Raw genomic sequence first — 16,009 nt, 5'->3', positions numbered from 1 at the left:
TTGCATTATAATTTGCGTCCCAACGACGCGAATACATCTCGATCACAAATGCAGTAATTTGTCGAGAAATTTATATTTAGATTATCAGAAGGGGAAGTCGTGGGCGTTAAATGCTTGCGTGTTTGTCCGCGTATCAAATACAGAGTAAAAAGTAGGCATAGGCATAGACACGTGCGCGTGTGCGTATGTACGTACATATTTTGTTATAAAATTTAGATTTATTCTTTCGCGATACAGGTGCAATTAATTGGAAGTAAAAAGGGAGGAATACTAATAAGTTGGTAGCGGCTGTTGCGTAAGTAACAGACCAAATCTTCTCTTTAACGTTATCCTTTCTCTTGAATATTTATCTTCCGGAGAGAATCGAGCTGAAAATATTTTCAATGTGAAATGATTATTACCGCCATTGAAAGAAGAGTATAATTTATTTATTTACCTGGGTGCGCTGATAGGGTGGGTTTTCCATTTGGATCTATTTTCTGCAAAACGATAATGCGTACATCAGTAAAATGAATTGATAGAAAAAAGTTGGCATATATTAATTGAAATTTTATATCACGCATTTTATAATATATGGAATTTCCTATTTTCTACCTTTAAAGTATACACCCGTTCTCCGGTTTCGTTTAAATAGTACATCAAATACATTTTTATGCTCCAATTTCTACTCGTACTCGTTACGAACCACGCTGAACCTCGCGTAGGTTATGTTTTTTTAACGTTTACTATCAATTTCTACCTCGTGGTCGATCGATGTGAATCGCGTGAACTGTTTTCGACGCATGCGCAGGTAGCACAGTGACGCGTTCGACTACGCAAATCGATTGATTAAATTTGAAATTTGAAATTTGAAATTTGAAATTTGAAATTTGAAACATTATACTTGATGCTTACTCTAAAGTAAGAATCTTTTCAATTGAAGAATTTCATTTCGAAATTAAATGAAACATAGATATTGTGCCTTCATTCTTCAATTCAGTTGTCAACCCCGTTTATATATTTCTCAGGACTTTCAGGATGCGACTAAAATATACCGCAAGCTTGCACTAATATTTAGATAAAATTCTTATCTAAGGTAATAAAATTCGAACGAATAATTATCTAATTAATAATGTATAGAAGAAAGATTGAAGTTTTCCTCATAGGCACGCGTGTGTGCTTCAAATACATCCGATTGAACTTAAGCATTATTAATTATACTTTGTCTGACTGTTACTGATTTTACTGTGCGTTGAATTCCACATTCCGGAATTTGGTAGGCACTTTACCATTGTTTATTTTTTGTTTGCGTAAGTACTACTGTTATTTAGGCTGTTGAAATTTGATATGGATGGTGTATTTGAATGAATAACAGAGTTTTCAATAATATCTCGTCGACGAGAGCACTGATTGTTCGCGCGTTTAAGTGACAGATACGTGGGTGGAGAAGTTCTGATGGTTCTTCTTCGGCAAAGTCTCGACGGTCGAGTACTACGCTTGGCCGATGCAACGAACGGCCAGATAGGCACACAAGAGCCACAGGGTGTCACTTCCGTTGACAGACAAATCGTTGGCAGTGTGGAACGAGTATTGCCCGCAATAGCCTATGCCTATACGGTAGCGGATCCCTGAACGTCGCGTTTAAAAACATTTGCTCAATGATTCCCGGGGCTGTTTGAGGTAATGATTCTCGCGTTTTCTACGTCTACACTTCTACAGAGTCGTCCACGCGTATAGCTAATTTAAATAATTATAAAAAGCGGTGCAGCAAGATCGAGATTGATCGAACGAAGAAGCAGAATCAATGAAACGAAATTGTGCAAGCAAGAAGGTCACGATTACTGTGGAGGAAACGCATTTCATTTCAGCTCGCATTATCTATAACCGTTCTATCCATAAAAAATAATCACATACCGATACCGATACATCGGCTTTAAATCTAGCAGTAAACTAGTAATCTCGTGCAGTTCAACACTTCAGCGTTTCGAGGCAAATCGTTCCTCGAGGATCAAACAAGTGACGGCCAGCCCGCTGATTTCTTTCAGATGCAACCGAGGAAAATTCGCTGGATTATTCAAACCGAGGGAGATCCATGGCGGGGCGACAGAGTCGAAGAGCAGATCTGCTGCATCAAAGGTGAGCTTATTAATTTGAGAATGTATTAAAATTATAGATGTGGAACGCCACATGTCATTTACGTAATTATAAATAGATGTGATTAACGTGATCACGTTTCGCACCACGTTCTACCTTGTCTTGTAGCAAGCAGATAATAATATCTACAGAAAAATCTGTCGATATCACAGCACGTTCAGAGGCTTTTCACCGAAATTTCAAAGTAGTTAGCCGAAGAGCCTCCTCAGAAGTGCTTGTGAAACTACATATATTTTATCTACAAATAGATACATTCCCGAGTGGACGTCGGATTGACAAAAAATTGGGACCTGATAATTCTTATCGTGTTATTTTCAATCTTTTTTAAGGAAATTCATAAGTGCCTTCCTGTTTACGCCAAAAAAGCGTCTATTTCCAATCGCACTTGCCCTGCGTGACAACGAACTCATTATCCCGCCCCTCAAACTGCTGGGTAATAGATTTTTCTCATAGGCGGGAAAAAGTTTGTTGTCATACTCGTCGCGGAGGAAGTAAGAAATGATACGTTGCACGCACTGCTCAAATTACTGTAGTAACGGAGCAACTAATTTCTGTTCCACATCGAAGTTTCAAATGTACTTTCTGATAGATGAGTAACGTATGCGCGTGGACGTGCAACTGATGGTTTATAGAGGATGAAAAGATTGATCGTGATTATGCTTGCTTCTCGCTCGAAGGTCGTACGTTGCACACCCACGAAGGGGTAGTCGTTAGAATTAGAAACTCTCTTCTACGTAATTTCGGCGTACGAGCAAATTTGATATTTGATGCGTCGGCGCTGACTTCTGGAAAGAAGATCGCCCACGAGGCGAGCTTCCCAACACCTCACAGTGCCGCGACAGACTGCATCGGACGAGGTTGTTCCTTTTCAACGAGAATTAAATTGGCCTCCTCAATTTCGCTTCTGAAAAGGCATTCAAGGTTTAAAGATACTCGTTGTTTCTTCCAGTCCCTCATGAACAAAAATGTGGATAAAGTATTATTGTCTCGTGAGTCGTTACTTTTATTTCGTCTCCAGTGGGAATTTGCTCGTTAATGGTCCTTTCGGATCTGAGCTTATAATTGATTTGAGTTTCTTAATTGCGATTTCTTGTACACAGTGCAATCAGTGCAATCTACGAATATTTTCAACAGATTAAGTGCGACGAATTGTGCACGCGACAACAGTAGAATATACCTAATTGTTCAAAGCACTCGCCGATTGCAAATGGGGATTTGAATGGAAAGAAGTATGGATGATGATATTTGTAAGTACATTAGACGTTTAAACTGCGCAGGATCGTTGTTTTTTTTCCGGATATACCTAATTGATTAAGCGCCGATACAATTAATCGGGGTGCGCCATTTAGATAGGTGCAACGATAATGTATATTTTCGTTTAGAATTGACGCGATTAACCGAAGAATCGGAGACGCGACGCCGTGGGAGGTCCCTGATCCAAAGATGTAGACTCGTTTCTGAGAATCGCGTTTATCTCGTTACGGCATCTTATTTCTTACAGTTGCCTAAACAATATTCAAAACATTTACGCTTTATTATTATACCTATTTTCGGTGCCACGTTTTTATCTTGTTTCAGTAATGTCTCTGTGCAAAATTTGCCTCGCCACAATAATTATGTAGCAACGATGTAGGCGTGTAAAATTCGTATCGCGAGGACGTATACCTCTTCCTACTTGTCCCGCTCGAGAGACTACTTCTTTCCATTCCTGAGATCCTGTTTACCTGCGATACATTGGGCCTCACGGTCCGCAAGGGAGGGGCCCGAGGGCCTGCTCCGATGCTCCTGTACGTTATAATTTTTGTGTGCCCCAGAACCTCGAAGTTGCACCTCTGAATTTCATAGAAAGCGAGCCACCACTCCTCCACGTATTATAAAAAAGCAGTTCATTGCCCCCGACAAATTCTCCACGAACAATAGAAAAACATACGATTACGAAATCCGATAAAATTCGATAGACGTAACATCACAGCTGGTATACGACCGATCAATGGTCTCTTACAGGGCAATAACATTCGATTGAAAAATATGAATTTCGATAATCCTCCTATTGTTTTCCTACGTGGACATCGATCGATTGAATCGACTCTTATGATACGTAGCGTAGGAAAAGGGAGGGAAAGTAAAGGAGAGAGTGATAGAAGGTAAAAGAGGAAAGGAGATGGACGCTCCAAGTGTCGATCGCTAGAGGGCGGGACGTGGTGGGGGAAGTTGGGCCTTACTCTCCAAGCTCCGAGGTTGCCAGTTTGCTCGCGAGTCGACCGGTGTTCAGATCGTGCCGCGGCCCGTCGACGTTCGCACGAAAGTCGGAACGTTTTTTCATTCTCTCTTTTCCATTTTCTATTCTTGCCCCGCGAATTACGCGTCTTCAGCGTCCTTCTAGTACATTATTATCGTCCCGATACGCTCCTCTATCTCTGTCCCTCTAACGGCCTCCCGACGTTTATCCTCGCCGCGGCCGGGGGAACGATAATCGCGCCTCACGTCATCCGTGCTTGGATCGCGACGAAGAAGCTCGTGCCGAGGGCCCGAAAGAAACGCCATCGTCGATGGGAACGCGGCCGAAAGGGGAGGAGGGACAGACAAGGGGTGAGCGAGAAAAAGAGAGAGAAAGTTAAAAAATCCATGTGTGGCAAGTGACGACGTGTTTGCGAGCACACGGGCACAGTGGTCTCCCCTCTTGACAGTGTCGAATCAACAAGTGTCGCGTACACACGGCAGCGTCGTGTCGCGCGTTGTGCATCCGTGCGCGCGCGCGCGATCCTAACCTCGTCCTCGAGATCGGTTCGGTTCAGTTCGGTTTGCCTCGTTACATAGCGGCAATCCGTCGCGTCTCCCTCACGAGTGTGACTTGTGACGGCCCGCTGTTCGGCGTGGCTACCGTGATCGATGTGATATCGTGCTCTTTCCTCTGAACGTGCCCTTGGATATATCGTTACGTCGCCGATCCGGTGGCTGCGTCTCCAACGTCTCAAGATGGAAGTCGTTTACATTGGTACGTCAGCCTGCAACCGTGACTCGTTAATACGCGCCCAATCTACCGATCATTGTCGCTTTTACTCCTGCAATGGTTCCTCGCGTCGCTCCCGGTGACATGTCGATTCGACGATCACTCGTGTCTCGTCCCTTGACATGTCCATTCCAGTTGGTTCCGTTTGGCCGTAGTGATGCCGGTATTTGTACTTGCTTGCCTTCATTTGGTAGTTTGGTAGAACGTAGCTTTCGAAGGTAAAGGACCTTACAATTAGGTTGTTATAGGTAATCCTGTAGTTTAAAATTCGAATAATATTCCGACACCCGTTATGTGTCATTGTAACCGTTTCAGTTATGGCGCTTGTATGTATGTGGATGGATCGCGTGCGGTGAACGCCTTACAGGCGTTCAGCGAACATGGTTTATAATGTGTAGCGAACGACTTCCGCATACCAAGTGTGCTGACCGGTGGGATCTTAGCATCGAAAGGTTTAAGTTGACGTAAGCCATCGTTTAAGCTATGTAAATCGAATTGTGGGACGATCGGAATTGAATGCATCGCTTTTTTAAGATTGATTTTGCGGCGGTAATGTATAAATATAAATTCTTACGTCAAGTCCATGTGATTTTCAGCCTTCTTTTTTGTCTCTTGCTTGTGGAATCACGATGCTTCGGTATTGAATTGTATATGCGCCGGTGCGCAAATGCTGAGAAATGTGGTGATATTCAATGTAAACTAGATTACTTTATTACCCACCTGTAGACTTTTCTACTTTCACCATCAGTAGGGAATGGGGCTATCTGTTGCGTTCTAAGGCATGCCTTATCTAATCGTCGAAATATTTATTCATCATATACGCGAAACGCGTGTATACGTCAAGAAAGAGGTATGGTACACGTGCACGTCAGGAATGATAACTAGGCTGCGTAAGTGGCGTCATTTAGATTAGAAGGCGCGCGAAGTGCGGAAGGTTCACTGAACGTATCATTGGCGAGAAACGATCTAATGGAATTCTACGGGCGAATTTAACGCAATTTCCTCTTATTTTATGAACGTGTGAATTGAACGCAGGTATAAATACGCAAGGAAAACGTATCACGAATATTCGTAATCTGATTTCAAACACGATGGAATTTAATTTTCTAAACTCAGAATTGTAGGAGACATCCGCTAGGTGTTTAAATATTCTGCAATTTGCATCGAGTAATTTCTTATCAAACCCTGTATGGCAATTCATAGCTCGCGAAAAAATTGGCGGGAAAACTGTATTCGAGCGATATCGACAGAAAGATTAATACTTTCTAAGCTGCGAAGACTAGGGAAGAATTTCTTTAACAACTGTTGCACGGTTGAAATGTAGTATCACGTGGAATGTTGGAGTGAAAGTTTCTTTCTAGATAAATCTCATTTTTATTGGACCATCCTGTATATCGTTTAATATTAGTTGATAATTCCCTTTGATTTGATCTTAATTCTACGTGTGGCGACCGATGATAGCTCCAGTTACTACGCAAAACTAATGCTACACATTTTTCATAAAGAAGATCTCGGAGATCTCGTTTGTTAAATAATACACGCGAGGGATATTGCGTTAATTGTCTCGTTAACAAGTAACAATCACGTAATTGTTATGGCAATTAGCGTTGTAGTTTTTCACCTCCTTCTTCGGGCTATTGTGCAGAACTCAAGGTATATAGCGTGAATCATCTTATCAGCTGTGCAACTGTCTTTCCTTATTAATTTCAAGCTCTACAAATAAAAGTACAAAATGGGTTCTCCTTTATTGCACTTTAGACTCCAAAAGCGTAGACACATTCTTCAAACCGAGTTACATGTACCGTTTTGCAAAATAATGGACTCTTTGTTTCTCACTGGAGATGAATTTACTTGGTCACTTGTAAAGTAGACGGAAACTTCTTGCACCTTTTAATACAACGAACACGCATTAACTTTACGTCGAATGTATGAAAATCGGGGAGATTCTGTTTATTCTTCTGAATTAATGCAATCTTTTCACGTGCGCACATTAGCACCAGTGTACCCAATCAATCTAACGACGCATCTTTCGAATCCACATTGTTTAAGTAAACATTCGCGTGCGATTAATTACGGTTTCGTGTTCACCGTAGGACATAATGAATTAGTAGGATTACCAACAGATCGGTAATTTCAGACCGGATTAACTTGGCATAATCCATGCAATCGATCTGGTATTCGAATACCTACCGTCTGTCTCAATAGTTATTAGGATTTTGTAAACGTTCCATGCAGATGACAAAGAGTTGGATCATCTTATTACACTTGCGACGCCACGCATGGATACACTGCGCGATAGTCAGCGGTCACGTGTTTCTGCTCGCCTAGAAAGACGAGTTCGAGTTACGAGTAATCTCCCTCGTGGCTATTGAATTTTCCCACCACTGCGGGGTCGCGGACGGTGCCCGTTGAATAGTAGGCCGCGTTGGTCTAACAGTCTAACGTTATGCGGCCCCATCAGCTCGTTTGACCCATGAACTTCGCGCGATGCGTTTAGGGCCAACGACACGCGTTCCACTGTGTACACGCGCCCAACGGAGGAGGCGCAGTTGGTAGTCCGCATTGTCGTCTCGTTTAAACGTTTGTTCGGTACACTGGCAGCCATTCGGGGCGCGGCGGCTTGTGAAGCGTACACGGTGCTCTATATGCGTTCCGCCTGGCGCCAATGAATGAAAAGGCGTGCACGCCGGCCACGCGGCTAGTCGAAAAGTGGCTGAAAGCCTTTGCACCCTTTGTGCCAGCTATTTCCAACGATCTCGGGACAGGGAAGCAGCGCAAAGTGCGTTGCGATCCGACAAACGTGAGAGTCGTATTGCCCCAAATGGCAACGTCTTGCATTTTCCGCGCGGTTAAATAGCCCTCGGAACCCCTGTCACTTTTATTAGTACAACTGCCCAAAGCGGCAAAAAGTCACCCTAAAATCAGACCATTTTTAGCTTCTTTTTGGTCCCACGATTTTGCAACTGAATTTTGTGCCAAATGATACTTTATGATGAGACATCAATCGCAATAAATTTTCGGAAGGTCAAAGAAGTGAAAATTCGTTAACGCTTCGATGTACGAACTTCTATGTCAGTCCGATGATTTAAACAATTATTCCCAGGGGTTTTGCTGCCCGCTAACAACGAATTTCAACTTAGATTTTCAAAATTCACGAAAAAAAAAAAAAAATAGAAATCATGAAATATAAATGTCTGTTTAGTGGGTGTTTTTTTTAATATATCGCCCGCCATGATGAATCGGCCGTTGTGAATTTTGAAAATCTAAGTTGAAATTCGTTGTTAGCAGTCAGCAAAACCCCTGGAAATAATTGTTTAAATTATCGAACTGACGCGTTAACGAATTTTCACTTCTTTGACCTCCCATATCTCAGAAACTAATTGTCACCTCAACTGGAAAATTTCGCGTAAGGTATCGTTTCGCAGAAAATTAAAATCAATAAACGCGTTTACGCTGTTTTTTAAATTTAAACAATAAAACAAAAGGCTTCTGTTATTCAACAAATACGCGCAAAGTTTTCACTCGCCGTTAAATAATGATATTTTAAAATAATTATTTGAAATTAAATACAAAGGGCGGAGAGGTCGGTTTCTGCTGAAAATTCGCTGTATGTAGGATGCATTTTGTCCTGCAATTTCATATATACCTACCTGGGGGATTAGTTTTTAAATCAGATTCCCATGTTCTTATCACCTGAAAGCGAGGCGTACTATTTAGGAACTCGGCGAGGGTTAAGCAGAATCTCGAGTTAGCGAATATTCGAACGTAAGATTGGCGACTGGCGCTAATAACTGTTACAGAGAGGTTCGAGTCGAGGATGTATTTATAGACTAATTTCTCTGTTGCGATCACACGGCACGGGCGTTTACGACGAAATTGTGGTAATTTATCGTTAATCGACGCGTAGAATGGCGTCTGCCGTGTCTTTCGGACGTTCCGTTGCTCCTCATTTTCTCAACATCTGCATCTCTGTAATGAAGAGGCGACGTCGAGCAGTTTCGGGGCGGGACAGGGGGGAAGCGAGGCGCGTTCCCGAGGAATTGAGTAAGAGCTAGATCGACGTGGAATTACCAGCTCGACGCGCGTAATTCCGAAGGGGACGGGAGCGTAAGCGCAGAGATACATGGATGGAGAGCATTTCTCCGGCGAGCGGAGGCCGATTCGCGAAAAATTCCGCGTCCTTGAGGTAACCGACACTCGAGATCGCGCCGCGACAGCGATACTGCAAACCTAGCGCGCTATCGATGGCGTAATCGCTGATGGCGTAAACACCAAATCGGTGTCGACACTCACCCCGCGGACGGTTAGAACTTAGGGTAGTAGAATCTCTTACTTAGTTTTTACCCACGTGTTAAAGAGTCGAATGTTTCTTGCCATAAGTCTGTGGATAAGCGATCGTCTGTGAAGAACGACAGGAGAAGGCGTCTCGCCGCGAGGAATGTTTGTTTCGTTGATTTGCTCTAATGAATGTGTGTATAGCGAAGAGGAAGAGGCCGCGTGTTAGCGCGCGTTTAGCTAAGTTTAGCGGTGGTTTCAGATGGCTGGGCACTGTTTCCCCGACGATGTATTATCGAGGCGTTAACAGCATTACGTGTCCCGTGAAGTTGCGGTTCGTTCAACCCTCGCAATCGCAATCGGCGAGGGTTGGGTGGGGAAATTGGTGGCTGCTCCAAAGGCATTCGGGCGAGAGTATCGGGGCTGGAACACTCGCGAGCTCGGATTATTCACCGGGGAGAATGAAAAGTAGCCCCGTAACTTTCCGCCCCCTTCCGCGGTTTGTATCGGTTCCGTCTGCACGCTATTGGTACCTACCTCTAATTAGCTACCCCTGATCTACGCGTAAAGTTTCCGGGAAAAGTAGGCTGAAGTGCAGAGTTTTCTCGTTTACTTCGTGCCCGGGAACCACCGTTGCTTACGTTAGTTGCATCGAGAATCAGCCGACAGATGTGCATGTATAAACACGCGCCCCGAGGCAATCTAACTGCGGGCTGTAATCTCCAACTCTTTTCTGCTTATCTTTATCAAACAAGGGACGATCTCAGAGGTGGCAGGCATATATTCCTTCTGAAGTCAATCAGTGTTCACAATAAAGATTATACACTTTGGATTATAAGCTTACCGAGTAGGGACTTTCCTAGCTACCTGTAATCTTCAATATCTCCACAAGGATCCTATTAGTATCCTCTCTCTCTGGAGAGACGACAAGTGGTGAGGTGATCGCGTCGCCGGTTAAAAGAACTCGATGCACCATATTCGGAAGCGGCACGGTTTCGCAAGGAAAGCCTCCACGACGGCCGATGACCGTCCAGGAAAGACGCACGCTCTTGCACGCGTATCTTTACAGCATATTTTACCTCGTCGACGTGATCGCCATCCACGATCCTCCGTAGCCCCTTCGCCCCCTCGTACGGTAATCACGGCCGTTCATTCATTCGGCTCTGGTAGCGACGTCCGCGTACTTGTCGCGTTTCTTTCGGTTTCGACGTTTCGTCGAAACGCGCGATGAAAAATGAATGACTCGCCGGACCGCGGCTCGAAGGGGATCCGATAGCCAGTGATTAATGCGACGCCGTTATAAACGAAGTCGGCGCGGCCGACGGTCGCTGGATGTTTCATCTTGGAACAATTTGGAGCATTCGGTAGATAAAGGAATGGGAGCGAGGGCAACGATGGACGCGTTGGAAAAAGTGAAATGATTTGGTGGAAATTAGTGGAAATGAGAATCCTTTTCGCTCGATCACCGTCATAGGTACTTAAGCGCCGTGCTTACAACTTTCTGTTGACCGACCTAAATTTCGAGAGTTTACTGGTGCATCTAGCGAGGTCAATGAGTGTCAAATGCCACAGATGACGAGCCGTCGTTGCCACGTCGACAATAATTTCGCGGTGGTGACGAAATGTCAATGGACCCGTCGCTATTGCTGTGGAAACGAGATATTTAACCCAGACCTTTAGAAGTTAGAAGGTAGAAGTCAGTGTAGGGTCCCCTTTGATTTCTTTAAGAATTTTCAGTAGAAATTCTTTTCAGTGTTTGCCAAACTTTTTGTTCGGATCCCTCTAAGAATCGTCAATTAAAAATTTAACAGAAAACATTGCAAAGTTCCCAATAGTTAGCACGTTACGGTTGATTAAATCCAAGCATACGCGTGTGTTGTAGATGAACGAGAAGACGTGCAAAAGAAAACGTTTGCAAAATGGATAAATTCGCAGTTACTTAAGGTAGGGTGTCCCTTGCTTTCTAAAATCTAAACCAGTTCACAATTCAGACATGTAAATCGATTAAAGCCAGCAGGCTTTTTCAATAATTTCCGTGTGAATACATGCATCATCGAATATCTTTTCCCCAGAATCATCACGAGCCGATTTCCGACTTGTTCGTCGATTTAAGGGACGGCAATCGGTTACTGTCCCTTTTGGAAGTTCTCACGTCGAAGCTTTACGTAAGTACCCTGACTAGAAATCAATAATTGCGATGAAGTATCGCGATAGTCGTCCTATCTATCTTTGTAAGCTCTGCTAATAGAATTCCAAGCAGGTGCGCGTATCGAGTATTGTGAATATTTGCATAAGAGTGGCGATTATCTCTGCACGGTAGGCGTAAGAGCATTCCAAGCGAAAAGTATGTCTTGTTTCGCGTACTTGCCTCGTTTCATTCCTGCGTTTACTCATCCTGAAGATTCACTTCGACTTCTGTTTTTTTTTCTGCAATGGTTCCAACGACTTACAATCGTGCCAACTTATTTAGGAATACAGCATCGAACTTTCACGAGTTATACCTACCGCTGTTAATTTGCAGAAACGAGAACGCGGTCGAATGAGAGTCCATCATCTGAACAATGTTAACAAAGCTTTGCAAATTCTCGAGCAGAATAACGTGAGTCGCTGGCTACTACGTTTTTAGAAGAAAGAAACTGTTAGCGACCGTATAAGCTGATTCTCTGTTGTGTCGTTTTAGGTGAAACTTGTAAATATTAGTAGCAACGATATCGTTGACGGTAATCCTAAGCTAACACTTGGATTGGTGTGGAGTATCATTCTACATTGGCAGGTCAGTTTTACGACGGGCTGGTTTCCTTGTGGATAGAATTTATTAGCAAACAGTGGATATGATATATTCCCCATGGATATTTACTTGGAGACTGATTTCTATATTTGCCCAGGTACATTACCATCTCAAGGACCTAATGACGGAATTGCAACAGACGAATTTGGAGAAGACCCTTTTAGCGTGGTGCCGCCAGAATTCGCAGGTATAACTTCCAAGTCTCTTCTTCTTAGCAATGGAATGAATTTATCGTACATCCTTCCTTTCAGAATTACCCCGGAGTTGATATAAAAAACTTTACGACATCTTGGTCGGACGGTTTAGCCTTTAACGCGATTCTTCACAGATGGAAGCCTCATTTATTCGATTTCAATAATATAGCGAGGAAGCATCCGAACGCCAGGCTAGATCATGCGTTCCGCATAGCTCAGGAACAACTGAGCATCGAGCGGCTGCTAGATCCGGAAGGTAAATTAAACTACTATGCGCGTTGCTTATTAGCAGTCTGAACTTCATATGTATAAGTAATATACCCTGTTACAGATGTGAACACGTCAGTGCCAGATAAAAAGTCGATAATGATGTACGTTATGTGTCTCTTTCAATCGCTACCTCATTCCGGCGATGACGTAGGCGAGATAGATCTTTCGGTGGCGAGCGATGGTAGTCCGGTCACAACACCGGGAGCTGAGGTACATAAAATCATCTTGCATCCTTTATAATTGCCGTTTCTGTATCGTGTACCGTAAATGTGTATCTATTTGTTCGCAGAATACATTGTCCTTCACGAATTTCGGAACTCCTACCTCGCGACCGATGAGCCTAGCAACAAACGTGTCGGTGGAGCTCGGTGGTTACCAAGTCGCTCTGGAGGAAGTGCTCACCTGGCTGCTGGAGGCGGAAGATAAATTAAATCATGCCCCAGACCCTGGCTCTAGCTTAGATCTGTTGAAGCAACAATTTCACGAGCACGAAACGTTTTTAATGGAGTTATCCGGACATCAGGACGGAGTCGGTGCTGTATTGGAGGAAGGTGCGAGATTATTAGCGGAAGGCGGCTTACATAAAGACGAAGAGCACGAAGTTCGTGTTCAGATGTCGTTATTAAATTCTCGATGGGAAGGACTTCGAATGCGGGCCATGGAGAGGCAGACGAAAATTCACGAGGTACGTTCGGTACCTGTTAACGTGTGCTGGATTTGTATTGTATTTTCTTTTAGTCTTTATCGCTGTTAGTAATTCCTTTCCGACAACTGCAGGTTCTTATGCAGATGCAGCAAGGCCAGTTGGACGCGCTGCGGCAATGGTTGACGAGAACAGAAGATAGGATATCGCTAATGGCAGCCGTCGAATTGAGTCCATCTGCTTTGGATGAGCAACTGAAACAATTAAGCGAATTGGAGCAAGATATCGAGGCGCAGCAAGGAGTTGTCGATGGTATGAGGAATATGGTAGTTGTCGTGGACGAGGAAAATTCGGAAGCGGTGTACGCTCAAATGGAAGACCAATTGTCCGCTCTCGGGGAACGGTGGACTCATATTTGTCAATGGAAAGGGGAGAGGAGGCAACGCTTGCAGTCCTTGTCCTCCCTTTGGCAAAATATTAACGACGACTACAAGAGATTGATGTCGTGGTTAAACGAAACTGAAATCACGCTGAAGCAAATGGAAGCGAATCCGGCGTCGGAGATTGGCGAAGTGTTGGACAGAATCAGGAAGCTACAGGTTCTGAAAATGGAAATGGACGCGAATCAGAAGAAGTTAATGACTGTACAGGAATCGGTTCAAGAGCTAGAGGGGCAGAGTACTTCGCCGGAATGTGTTAATGTACTGGAAAAGATTGAGAACTTGCAAGATCGATGGGAAGCCGTCGGACAAATAATGGAAGTGCAGAGTCAGAGGATAACTAGTTCTGGATTTGAATTTGACCTGAAATCTGAGAGGGAAACAACGGTGATCACGGGCAACGAATGGATGTCTGAAACGGTAACGAGTATCGCTTACAAGGAAGAAATTACCGCCACGTCTACGCCGCATAGCGATTCCAAGAAACGTCGCGTGGATAGTACGATCAGACACGAATTTGATTCCGCTCTGCATAATCTTTATAAGTGGCTGGACTATGTGGATTTAGAGATTGGACGATCCGAAGGGGTATTTGACGAACTGAGCGTTGAAGAAAAGAAAGTAGTATATAATGATACCATAGTTGATATAGAGTCGCACAAAGATGATTATAATGCAGTTTTGCAATTGGGAAAACAGCTTCTCGGGGAATTAAAGAATGCAAATGAATCTGTGGAAGCGGAAGAGTCGAAGCTTAAAGATGTACAGAATTGTTGGTTGGCAATTAATAATCGGCTGGAGGAAATAAAAAGTCGCATAGAATATCTGGAGGAAGTGAAAAAGTTTCGAACGGAATTGGCTAGTTTGAATTTAATGCTGGACAGTTATTCCAAGTGGTTCGATTTAAATAAAGGAAACAACCAAGTTGAGCCGCTTAGGGTGAAAATGAAATCAATGAAATCTCACGATGAGCGCACGAAAAAGTTGATAGAGAAAGCCAAAGAGTTATCGGAAAATCAAACTGTTGTTAATGAGAGCGGTAACATAAACATAGATATAGAAACGTTTGTCCGTAGTTGGGAAACATTATATAAGATGTTGTCCGAAAGATTAGCCGAATTAAACGAAGCTATTGATAAAACGCCACCAAAGAAATATACAGATGCAGTTATTAATCTCACCTCCTTTATAAATAACGTGGAAAGTATGTTACTGTCGGAACATATAGTGATGTCAGATGACAAGACGATGGCGGAGCAATTGAAGAAGTTCAACGATCTGCAAGATTCTCTGAAGGAGCATCAGGAAATCTTTAATTACGTAAACAGCGTTGGTCACGAATTGATAATGAAAACTGGTGGGGACTCTCAGGGGCAAAGACTTAAGGACGAGCTACAAGATCTTAATACAAAGTGGAGCGACATTCCTATAATATTAGAAGAGCGCCAACAAAACTTATTGAAAGATATACAATCTTTGAAAACATTTAATAACGAACTCTCCCAGCTGGAATGTTGGCTTGAAAAATCAAACGAGTATTTAGAGGAGCTATCGAAAGATAGTACGACAAACGACGTTGAAGTTATGGAACATAAGTTGAAGCAGATTCAATCCCTTTGCGAAGATATAAATCAAACAAAACCAAACATAGAAACACTTCAAACATCCACGAATAGATTACTCGAAAATTCTGAACCGAAATTTGCAAACGTATTGAACAGTAAATTAGAAATAGTATCACATAAATGGAACGCCATTGTAGACGGTGCTAAAGGCTTGAACGATAAGTACGAGGATACGTTAAAGAAGAACGATGAGATAATAAATGGAATAGAAGATTTTACAAAGTGGCTGTCAGCTCTAGAGAAAGATATACCAGCTGAGACGAAAGTAACATCTTCGGTGGAACTGTTTCAAGTTCGTGGCCGACATCAAATATTAAAAGAGAAGATTGATAAACGAGTAGAAGAATTTAGGAATCTTAATGAAATGGGCAATGATAAACTGTTGAGTTCGGAGGGATCTTCAGTACAGGAGCTTGGTAGACGTTTTACATTTTTAAACGCCCGCTGGACTGACGTTACAGACCGTATTTATGAACGATATAGACATTTACAAAATGCTAGTCACGAGTATGGCGAATTTCGTGCTCTGGTTGCCCAAGAAAGCGATTGGTTGGACAAATTAGATAAAAGGCTGAAAAGATCAACGGAAACTGCTGCGGATGCTGAAGAAATATCTGAAGAGCTTGATGTA

General features: G+C 43.1%; 2 protein-coding genes across 7 annotated transcripts in view; one reads left to right on the top strand and one right to left on the bottom strand.

Annotated features, from left to right (window-relative positions):
• Window positions 1-198: 198 nt before the first annotated feature.
• Window positions 199-760, bottom strand: Nop10 (Nop10 ribonucleoprotein). The gene is made up of 3 exons (XM_076812214.1): window positions 595-760; window positions 437-479; window positions 199-368 (listed from the first exon to the last, which is right to left on the bottom strand). Exons 1-3 carry the CDS (start codon window positions 646-648, stop codon window positions 271-273), a joined length of 195 nt encoding a protein of 64 aa, XP_076668329.1. The 5' UTR covers window positions 649-760; the 3' UTR covers window positions 199-270.
• Window positions 761-1,615: 855 nt separating this feature from the next.
• The window catches only part of LOC143368939 (dystrophin, isoforms A/C/F/G/H), a 338,640-nt gene continuing 324,246 nt past the window's right edge, over window positions 1,616-16,009 (top strand). For 5 of the 6 annotated variants that reach the window (XM_076812183.1, XM_076812184.1, XM_076812180.1 and 2 more), the window contains exons 1-10: window positions 1,966-2,115; window positions 11,301-11,362; window positions 11,491-11,583; window positions 11,940-12,017; window positions 12,099-12,191; window positions 12,304-12,393; window positions 12,458-12,656; window positions 12,732-12,880; window positions 12,960-13,355; window positions 13,448-16,006. In XM_076812183.1, the coding sequence (XP_076668298.1) occupies window positions 2,025-2,115; window positions 11,301-11,362; window positions 11,491-11,583; window positions 11,940-12,017; window positions 12,099-12,191; window positions 12,304-12,393; window positions 12,458-12,656; window positions 12,732-12,880; window positions 12,960-13,355; window positions 13,448-16,006 (3,810 nt within the window). In that variant the 5' untranslated portion in view covers window positions 1,966-2,024. Of the gene's footprint in view, window positions 1,660-1,965; window positions 2,116-11,300; window positions 11,363-11,490; window positions 11,584-11,939; window positions 12,018-12,098; window positions 12,192-12,303; window positions 12,394-12,457; window positions 12,657-12,731; window positions 12,881-12,959; window positions 13,356-13,447; window positions 16,007-16,009 lie in introns of those variants that run through there. The other variant, XM_076812178.1, reaches the window with a different exon arrangement.

Source organism: Andrena cerasifolii, chromosome 5 (genome assembly GCF_050908995.1).
Source record: "Andrena cerasifolii isolate SP2316 chromosome 5, iyAndCera1_principal, whole genome shotgun sequence".
Taxonomy (NCBI): Eukaryota; Metazoa; Arthropoda; class Insecta; order Hymenoptera; family Andrenidae; genus Andrena; species Andrena cerasifolii.
The sequence above is the reverse complement of the archived record's forward strand: the minus strand, read 5'-3'. Positions and strand labels throughout refer to the sequence as shown.